Source organism: Trachymyrmex cornetzi, unplaced genomic scaffold (assembly GCF_001594075.2).
Source record: "Trachymyrmex cornetzi isolate Tcor2-1 unplaced genomic scaffold, Tcor1.1 scaffold579, whole genome shotgun sequence".
Taxonomy (NCBI): Eukaryota; Metazoa; Arthropoda; class Insecta; order Hymenoptera; family Formicidae; genus Trachymyrmex; species Trachymyrmex cornetzi.
Genome location: NW_017299892.1, coordinates 2,831,771 through 2,843,485, shown reverse-complemented (window position 1 = coordinate 2,843,485; position 11,715 = coordinate 2,831,771). Strand labels below are relative to the sequence as shown.

The window sequence follows — 11,715 nt, the reverse complement described above, 5'->3', positions numbered from 1 at the left end:
GGCGGGTGGCAGCCCGGGTGGAAACACGCGAACGATCCTCTGATCCCCTCGCGAGATATCGGGCCACTCACTCACGCGTCCGCCGGCGACCCTTGCGGAGCGGCGCGCAACATGCCCAGCCAGTTGTTCGACTCTACCCACAATCTCTGCCTTCTCTCTCTCTCTCTTTCTCTCTCTCGTTCGACTTTCCTTCCTTTTTCTCCTTTAATCGGACATGTCCTCCTTCGTGTTTATCTCGCTTCCTTCCCCGTTTAGCCTATGCGTCTCTCTATCTTTAGCCCAAGCTCTTCATACTCTTTTTCTGTTTCTACGTATCTTTATTCCTCTATCGTCTTTCCTTCACTTTCTCTTTCTATCGTACGTTTTATTCCCTTCACTATCGTCTTCTTGGTCTCTCTCAAGTTCAGGGCTGGCGTGCACGTCCAGCGACACCCCGTTTTGTGGTTTAAGTCCCGCGGGATAACTTGATTAGAGATTTTCTGGAAAGTTTACATTTAGCAAGTACTTATTGCGTCTACTGGGATAATTCGAACCTTGCCGGTCAGCGAATTATTGCGTTCGTGCGAGCATAGTCACGAAGCATTTTTGTTCATCAATCGATAAAACGGTACGTAGTGCCTTGTTTATGCACAAGTAATATGTTGCAATATAGCTCGTTGCAGGGAAATTTTTCGTGACTAAAACATCTTTCGTATCAGAAATATAAATAATATTTGTGTTTTTCACAGAAAATTTAATATCACGTATAATATATTTATGAGTTCGACAAATTGTTATATAAAATAACGAATGATTAACAAATATGTCTATATCATTTCGCTTTAATTAAAACATAATATGCTATACGTTACAATCTTTTCCTATATATTTGTTTTTTATGTATTACATAATCAATTAATCATGAATGAATTTGATTACATCTAAGCGCACACGAAGAGACCATAAGAAAGTCGACGAGCCGATGGCGAGTTTGAACCTCGCCGTAATGCCGCCCCTGTATATATTCGGTCAGGGCGTCGATAGCGACATGCATATTTTAAGTCAGCCTAAAAGGTGATAGTCTTCGAGGAAGCAGGCTAACACCGAACGTGGGAAGTAATTTATGAAGTGTGTTCGCGATAAATATTGTTTATTTCATATTTTCTATGAGCAAGGATAGACATGGAGATATATGCTTATCTGATCATTCTTTCTTATTTCATCACTTTTACTGACGGGAACATAAAAAAAGATATTTTCTTAATTATGAAATGTTAAATATTTTATATAAACAGAACAATGATTTATTATTGCCTAAAATATAAATAAATTAAATCTTATATTTAATACATACAGATTACACGATTTTATCGTTAAGATTGAATGATACAAGAATTGCTCTAAGTGTGTGTAACGATAGTGTTTAAGAGGAGATCCTTAAATCGTCTATATTACCGACTAAATACAATAATTTTTATATGACAATTACTTTTTCCTCTTTTACATTTAAGAATCCTTTTCCAAGATCAATACTTAATAAAGTATTAGGTTGGAGAAAAAATTCTGCGACATTTTTTATCTTAAAATTGTATATACAATATTTTCGTTAAAAACGATTAAAATTTAAATTAAAAAAAAAAGGGTTTTACAGCTTTTGAAATCTCTCTACTTTCGAGTGCTATATTTTTTGAACTTATGTGAGTTTTGTAATTTTTACATATAGAAAACTACGAACTGAAAAAAATGAAAAATTTTCTTTGCACTTTGTAGGTCTGTAGTATGCTAAAAAATTTTGAACAAATTTTCGACTATCTATCATGAAAAGCTTGAAGCTTTCCCTACAAAATCATTTTTTGAAAATGTTCCTACGATTTTTGATTCCTGAGTTACTCGCGAATTAAATAAAAAGGAGTATTCTGACTTTGATTGCTCATAATTTCATTAAAAATCATCATATTGTAATATAAAAAAAAACAGATTCTTAAAGCTGAAACGTTGCTCTATCGAGTAATATTTAAAAAAACAAAATATATGTAAATTTGAGTTAAAAATATGACACATTACTTTTCTTTTAATCATTGCGCAATGAATATAAGAACAGTGTAATATCATTTTTAGCTCAAATTTATATATAATTCTACATTTAAAAAATTAGTAGTTGTATCATTTGATAGAGCAAAGTTTCAGTTTTAAGAATCTGATTTTTTAATTGTGATATGATGATTTTTAACGGAGTTATGAGCAATCAAAATCAGAATGCTCTTTTATTTAATCCGCATGTAACTTGGTAACAAAAAGGCGTAGGAACATTTTTTTTAAATAAACTTTTACAAAAAAACTTTAAGCTTTCATGTCAGATAGTCGAAAATTTTGCAACAAATATATTTTGTATATAATTTTAAGCTAACAAAATACCACAGAACTTTTCCTCCGACCCAATATACGCATTAATACGTATTTGTGAGGTAGAGTTTATACCAAAAATGAAAAAAATTATTTAAACTGAGATCTTCTTTACTATTTCTTATTCCAATATGGCGTTAGAGCTATTAATATCGTAATAATATTTGCTTGATATGAAGGCTTTGCAATCTGTACTTACAAAATTGTGGTTCAACAGTCTAGTAGTTTACATGAACAAACAACGTAGAGTTCTTAGAATTTAGTCTAATTAAAACGCTATTGTTCTACGAAAATTTATGCAGGGAATGGAAGTAACTCATTACTTGTAACGGACTTACAGTTACAAGTTATTTTTTTAATGTTACTTTATTGGTAACTGCGTTACTTTTTTTTGTAACTGTAACGTAGTTACAATTTTTTGGAAAAGAATTTTACAGGTACGTTTATCGTTACTTTGCACACGATTGGACACGGTTCGATTGGATACAAGCCACTCATAGCGCTTGAGACTAGAAAGCTCCCAGGCACCCGCCCGCTATGATTGGTGGTCGTCGATTTAAAAAAAGTAATGGAAAAGTAATGAAAAGTTACGATAAGTATCTCAAGTAACGGTAACTGTAATTTGTTACTTTTAAACAGTAACTTTCCATTCCCTAAATTTGTGTATTATATATATGTATGAGATATTGGTGTAGTAATAGGTATATAAAGACGTGTCGCATTTTTTCGGTAAACAGTGAAGCTCGTCGAAGAGTTCGAGTTTTACTTTAGGATTAAAAAATATAATAAATTAAATGATATAAAATTTTACATTTGAATCTTTTATTAATAATATATGATATGAAAAAATATATTAGTAAAATGTTAACATGACTTGGCATTGTTGTATATTATAATTTTTTTTATCATTATATAGATATCTCTGTTTTATAACAACAAGACAGTTTTATGGCGTAAATGGGATATCCTGATATTTTAATAATTTCTCTAATGGCATAGATTTCGAAGGGACGTTTCAAAGAACATTCAGAAGATATCTCTATGTCCTAAGAACTCTATGTTTGTCAGAACTTTCCTCAAATAAAGTGTGCTATTAGAGTTTGTCTTTGTTATATTTAGCACATACATAATTATATAAATTAGACGTAATTAACCCTTACCGTACCATCTACAATTTGGTGCCTCATCCATACCATCAAGGGTCACTTCAAATCTCTTCGTTTTTTCACCTCTTCAAAATAATTTAAAATATCTCTAAAAATTCACCAACATACTTTCAACTTTCTAGAATAAATATTGACTCTTTATTTTGGAAAATAATAAAATGTAGTATAATTTATAATTACCGAAAGACTCAAAGAAACTTGCACGAACAGGAATCGCTCGGTCACTAGTTACCCATATTAGTACGGTAAGGATTAAATTACATCCATGCACCATTCTTTGAATGAGACATAACAAATACAAAATATATTTACATCACTAAGCCATAATGGAAAAAGATGTAAATTATGCTTTGATTACATCTGCAGGAATGTATACTGTAGTCTGTAACAGTTATATCATTAAAATTATAAGATTGTACTTTCCTATAAAATTACATCGCTACGATGTGACATAATTTCATAAATTATATGTCACTTTTTCACAGTGTTTGAGCATATTTCATTACATTAATTTTGTTTTTGCATATTGAAAGAAGTGACTTTGTTGTATAAATAAATCAAGGAACAACAAATGCGATAAATTGATAAGAAAACGATCGATTAGTAAATACTATTACAAATTATTTCTCATTATTCGTCAATAATCAAAACGAATAATCAAAATAATCAGTATCGCTAGCAAATAAAGTCTATCCAAAAAATAAGTTAGGTTCTATAAGCCTATTTCTATTATATGCGATTAGTTAATTATTTTTATGCAGTTAGATAATAATGTATAAGATAGTCGTGTCGATTTTTCCTTTATAGATATAAGAATATAATGGATAAGTTAACATGGATAGAGTATCCAAAGATTTAAATTATGTGTCGGAAAGGCATAAACAATGATTGATTAAAGTCGAAATGGATAAAATATCATAAAACAAATAAGTATAATTGGCATTCTGGTTACCTTCTTTATAAAAGAAAAAAAAGAAGCTAGTATGTTGCCAGTTATTAACACAATCAGCTTTGGTGGGAACGAGTAATAAAACAGGGCTCGGCATAATGCGATGCACTTTTCGACTGATTTTCAACCGATCGGCATTAATTTAGGCTGCGCGTGGGTTGGTGAGAAAAGGGACGGCAAACCAAGTTGAAAATCGGCTGAAAAGTGCATCATGTGCCGAGCCCTGTTGTAAAATATCAAGTAACAAATGAATAACAATTTCACATCTGTGATGTCACAACGAGTAGTTGTGCATTGCATAAATGTGCATTTCATATGCATTTCATCTCAATATATGATTTATATCAATTGTTATATATCAATTTTGCTATTTCATATTTAAATCATATCATTGTTGTGTAACTACTATGGGTAAAATGGAACGACAAATTTGAAAACATTCTGCGTAAATTTATGTAACTTTTGATATAACTGTACAATTCAAAAAATTAAGATTATGTATATATGAGTTATGTTTTTGAGATGTGTTTGTGTTTACTGAAAAGCATTACAAATATTACTATATTTATATTTTTCTGTATTGCTAAGATATTACAATATATCGACAGCGGAGGTTTTCGAATGAAATTCTCCGTTTCTTGACCATGGCAAAGATATGGAATGATTACTGCTATGTTACGAGGGGACGTTCGTTTGTCTCGTTTTTCTCTGCGCGGTATTGCCAATCCCGCTATTGAGTATAGAGAGAAGAAATCGAGTTTAGTATGATAGATTGGGCGGGTTGACAGCATCACGACGGTCTTTCCGTCTCCTGTCTCGCTCCAATCTTGACTAAGGGTGGTTCGGGCGCGTCCCTATAGAGACCCTCTATTCTAGACCCTCTGAAGCATGTTATGGAAGCAGGGAAGGAAAAAGGAGCGCTATTGTAAGTCCTCGGCCAACCAAAAAAGTTAACCAACCAAAATCTAGCGAAATCGCCCCACTGCTCCGCTCCGCCCATCTCGTTATTTCCTTCGAATTTTCTTGTTGTAACGTATTCGTTGCGTGCTATGTTTTCTCAATCAGCGCTCTAAATGTAATTGCATTCAATTAATTGTATCACACGTAAAAATAATTTCCGTTTTTCACAGTGATCATGCACAGTTATTATATAATCTGATGATCTTATATATCTTATTGTTTATTTAAATATTAGTTTGATTACTTATCTTCTAAATATTTTCACAATATAATATTTTGTAAAGAATATAATATTTTGTAAAGAATATATTAAATGAACATTTACCAAAAAATGTTTAATATGTTTAAATATTCTTCGCTCATTTGTGTTATAATACTTTGGATTGATATTCATTGTTTATTATATTAAATTGTACGTATATAGAGAAAGTTAACAAGAAAAAATTTCTAGACTGTATCCTAAAAATTTTCAAGTGTAAATAATAATGTAACTACTGCAAATATTATATTTTTGACAAAATCGTGATAAGAGATTTGTCGAAGAAAATTGAATTGTACGCAGTGTATCAAAAATATCAAGATGTAACAGCAGGAATAAAAACGAAAGGGGTTAAACGAGGGTGACAAAGTTTCATTTCGGTTTGCATGCTTTGCTGCAATAAACGTCAGTCCCTTTAGTGCCTGCGATGGCGTTATTAATTCGATTATAATGAGCTATTAAGTGAAACGCTGGTAATTCCGACAAGCTCCATCAAACGACTAAGCTCATACTCACTCTCTGAGTTAGAAGATTGCGGGGAGAACCAGGGCCGTTAAGCAAATTAGTGTGAAGTTGGGGGAACTATTCCGGTCTTTTTAGGCCTTATTTTCAATGAACCACGCTACGTCACTTTCATGGCCATCAATTTGACAGTAATACGTAGTTATTTCTATGGAAAAGTTCGTTTTTCAAGTTATGTTAATAAAATAATAATCGATACGCGTACATATACATATACATATGCTACATATTATAATACATATAAGGTAACCATGCCCTACACAGTAAAAAATATTTTGTATTTGTGTTTGAAAACAATCCACTCAAATTCTTGTTAATATTTTGTGTTGAATTTTTTAATATATTTGAGTGTTAATTTAACGTAATGTGATTATGTTATTTAAATAGTTTGTGTTAAATTGATTCAATATTTCGTAGTGTCAAAGTACATAAATTATGAGTAAACAAATAAATAATAAAAAAATAATGTATTTTAAAAAGTAAATTTTAAAATGAATAAATAAAATATGTGTTAATTTAACATATAAATGTTTATTTATTATTGAAAAAAAAGTTTCCACAGTATATTTACAAATCATGTCAGTATTATTTTTTTCAGTTTGTCTTCTTAAATGATATTTATATTACCTTCTAATATATTCATATATTTTGTGTTAAATTAACACATAAATTTGGAATACGTAAAATGTGTTAAATTTAACATAAATTTTCCAACGGCGTGTATGGTCTAGTATGCTCTACTGGCTGTTGATAATTACATGGTAAATTCAACAGATAGCTCTAGTAAATTGTGTAGGTTGTTCGTCTGACTTGATTATATCAGTTTAATTATTGCTCAGTTTGTTCATTCTGTTATTGTCAGTAAAGCAAAATGCAGAACGTCGTAATCATGATGTAATATTTCATAAATAATTGCTTTCTCTGTCAAAAGATGGTTATTAATTTCTGTAATTTATTTTATTGTATTTCTGCATTTATATTTTACAATACTATATTTAGTTTATATTTTCGTCATAACGTTTTGTTTATAACCAAAGAGAGAAAAAGTTTTTGTAAGATAGAACCAATATGGTTAAACCATATTTCAGACCATGGATTCTAATTTATTTGCTTATATTTTGCTATGTCTTTTGATAAATCTAAAAATTTATATATCTAATATTCTAATTATCTAAGAATTTATACTATATCTAATATTCTAAAAATAAAAAATAAATTTGTAGAAAAATCTTTAAATAAAATTTATTACAAAAAGATTATAAAATTATTTAATGATCAACTAAACATCGTAGATAAATAAATGATAGATAAATCAACTGTTTGGAAGTTCTTTGTGTATCCTTATGTGTCAATAAATGTTCAATTTATTGATAAACTTATATTCTTGTACGTAAAAATAACATTTGATTTTTATTTTTTATTTTTCTAATATTATTTTACAAAAAAGAGGGTATAGGTATTTAGATCATATCTAAGTATCTAATATACGTATCCACAATATGACCCAAAGGTTCTTTTTTCTCTTAAAATCTTCATTGTGCACTCATGTGAATATTTCAAACACATTTTATACTTCCTTTTAATGCAGAAATATTTCCTCTTTCAAATCTGATCATCAGTTTTCGATTTTGGACTTATAAAAAAAATTAGAAAAAATTGTAAAGTTTAGGTAGGCCATATAAAATCTGGTTTTACATTATTATAATTTTTTAATTAAGATATCGAATTTCTCGTAGACATATTTATTGTCCAATTTCAAATTGATTTATTTGTAATGAATTTATTTACAAATCAAACTTTTTTACATCATAAGCAATTAAAACTGATGAAGTTTTAGTAAATTAATTTATAGTTTATAACGATTTAATTTAATTACATTATGAAATTAAATGTTTGTATACTTATATTTCCTGTGTACATACTTTATTTAAGTAATAAAAAGTTAGCTAAAAATATTAATTAGATTATCGCAAATCCATGCTATGTAGTTCATTATTCTAATCTGTTTAGTATTTTTATTCATATTATGTCTTGTTGTTTATATAATATTGATTACACAAAATATGGATGATAAGAATACTCAAATTGCAATAAACAAGGAAATATAAACAAAAGTATTTTTCTTATAGCAATACATTTCTGATTAAAGTTGTCAGAAGTTCATAAATATACCTATTTATTTAATAAATGAATTATCTTATCATTATTAAAAATTAATCTGATAAATTTGAGTGTAAGATGATTTTATCTAGGTAAGTCTTATCGTAATCTATTAATGGTCTATCACTATCGTATAATAAAATCCAGAATCACATTTATACACATGTGATTATGATAAAATGCATATTCCTGGTATTTCATAAGGATACACAAAGAACTTCCAAACAGTTGATTTATCTATCATTTATTTATCTACGATGTTTAGTTGATCATTAAATAATTTTATAATCTTTTTGTAATAAATTTTATTTAAAGATTTTTCTACAAATTTATTTTTTATTTTTAGAATATTAGATATAGTATAAATTCTTAGATAATTAGAATATTAGATATATAAATTTTTAGATTTATATATCAAAAGACATAGCAAAATATAATAAAATAAAAGCATACTATTTCATTATTATAAACGAATTGTAATTAAAATAAATATATGATTAAAGTAAAAATATGTCAATGTAGCTTATAGTATAAAGAATACAATTTATACTAGAATACATAATGATAAATACATTTTGGACTATATTTATGTTTATTAATATTTAGTTAATGCACGGTAAAGGTAGAAAGGCATTCTTCAATTACTTCAACCATTTTCTATTACTTATTTTGTGTGTCTAATCTTATCAATTGAGTTTACGATAGTCTCATGGTAAATTAAAATCAAATTATGAGGTAAGATAAGTTGCTGATAAGTTTTCGTTTCAAATTTTGGAAAATATTATTTATTTCAGAATTCACGTACATAATAGATATGATTCCAAATGAAAATTTGAGTCTCTGTCATTATAAACTCATTTACTATTCGTTTATTATGATTGTTTTTACAATAATAATAATGTAATTGCGTGTGTGTGTGTTTTACATATTATTATTAGTAACAAATTTAAGTATAAGTTTTAAAACGGCTGAAATAATATTGTGTAATAAACTTAATTCATATTAAATTTTACAAATTTAATTTAATTTTATAAATTTTATAAATTTAATTTAATTTAGAGTTAAAAAACTAGTTTAGACTAAAGATTTATGTGAACATTATCCGTTAAAGATAAGATAAAGGAAAATCAATAAGAAATACGGTAGCAAATTGCAGACTAATGACATTAAGTTCTCATAAGGCTAGTATTATTGGATAGTGCGCGTATGATTAATGATTATGGCAAACCGAGATTACATGTCGCACTTTATTAATTCTCATACATACAGATTGTTTGAAAGTCACTGACTTGGCGATTACGGAATAGCATGTCACATTCTGTCTTTGACAAACTGTCCGCCTTGTTTGACAATCTTAATTGAAGACCATCTATGTAAAAATTGTTGATCTTCTATCAAATGTTACTTTACAAAATAATAACTTTGCTGTACTGAATTTATATAAAGTATCTTTAATAAGAATCAATCGGGTCAAATTATGACTTTCACAAACTGAGATTGCTTCGTTAGTAATCAACAAATAAATATTATCTATAAACTTTTATAAAAGCTTTTTTGTGTTAAAAAATAAATAATAAAACAATTTTAAATATTTTATAAAAATGTAATATTAATTAGATGTAAAATGCACATAAAACATTTATAATGATGAACACGTAAATAGCAATAACGTACTTTTTCTGTGAAAATTACGGGAAAAAATTTATATTGATAATATCAATTAGAATGAAAACATATTAATGATTTCCAAATTTTTAATATTCATAATATATATATTTGTCGCAGAAATAGTTGAATTAAATTGAATTACTGTGACTATATAATTCAAAAAAATAAACAGTGGCGCACTATCCGGCAATGATAGCTTCTCAAATAACGGGACCATGAAAGATAAGATAGCCATGATTCTGCATCTTCGTACACCAACCTACAAACAAGCAATCAAGCTGAACGAGGTTTAACGAATGGCTACTGGATCGCGCCCACAGAATACCTAATTTCACGCTAGTTTGCTCACTGTACATAGGCGTCGACTCGACCGGAAATTTAAATCAAGTGTGGATAGTGACCACTTACCGACTGGCTTGGGTACATTTCTCTTGACCTGCATCCACTTGTACGTGGGTACTTGCGCCTGTTGTTGTTGCTGCTGATGTTGCTGCGAATGATGCGCATGCGAATGTTGTTGTTGATGATGATGTCCGTGCTGATGAGGATGTTGAAGGTGACTGGATTGTTGCAAAATGTGATAGGTAGTTGTGTCCGAGTTCTCTTCTTTATAATGTGCCGACGGATGCGTGGAAAACTCGCTCTGTTGAATTTGAGTTTGATAATGCAAAGATTCGTCCGAGGAGGGTAGTTGATGAAGATAATTCGAAGTCCCGCCAACTGCTATTGGATAATCGGGTTCATGGTGATGATGATGATGGTGATGACTAGAAGATTGATGATGGAGTTGCTGATCGTGCTCCGTTCTTGGATGACTAGTTGGGGGTACCGTAGTTTGATGCAAGCTGCTACTACTGGATGGATGATGGTGATGATGATGGTGATGAGAATCTTCTCTGTAAGCAGGCTGTTGAACGTGGTAACTTTGATGCGGATCCACCGAGGTTACTGCGTGCTGCTGCTGATTTGGATACGATGAGGATGACGCGTAATCCAGATTGGTGTAGCTCAGACCATTCTCCGAAGAGATTATCGCCGTGGTGGAGCCATTCTCGTGGAGAACGGCACCCGTCGGAGAGTAGAAGCCTTGAGGCGGCGTACTGGACGATGTGCCCGAATCGGCGGTTAAGAAACTCTCGGAAGACGATGAAGAATATGGCGCCACTGCAGTCTGGGGGTAGTAATGAGTTGGAGCTACTTCTGGGGAAGGAGGCACAGACACGTGACCACCGACGGATGAAGGCTGGTGATGGTGATGATGATGATGATTTCCTTGATTCGAGAACACATAGTTAGGATATGAGTCAGGTTTGCCATAGGCCCCGTACATGCCCATGTCCATCATCATCATCCTCGTAACGGAGAGACGAATCAATTGACCACCCACTGTTTCGGCAACTCCAATGTCTACTGTCCAAGTGTAAAGAAGAGAAATGATTTACATCATGACTAAAATTGGCCACTGTTTTCTCAATTGCTTATTTCAACATTGTATATAAAAATGTACAATCTTTTAATTTTACACAAATACCACAGAAGAGTAAACATTTAAATTAAACACATTTATGGTAAAGCACAAAATTAATTAGTACTTGGCAAGATATCGAAATCGCGAAAGTCTCAAATAAATCAATAAATGTCCATGTCGG

General features: G+C 30.3%; 1 protein-coding gene across 1 annotated transcript in view; it reads right to left on the bottom strand.

Annotated features, from left to right (window-relative positions):
* The window catches only part of LOC108766267 (homeobox protein Hox-B1a), a 15,850-nt gene extending 4,433 nt beyond the window's left edge, over positions 1 to 11,417 (bottom strand). Inside the window, exon 1 of the mRNA XM_018515448.1 lies at positions 10,475 to 11,417. Coding sequence (XP_018370950.1) covers positions 10,475 to 11,417 — 943 coding nt within the window. The remainder of the gene's footprint in view (positions 1 to 10,474) is intronic.
* Between the last annotated feature and the right edge of the window lie 298 nt (positions 11,418 to 11,715).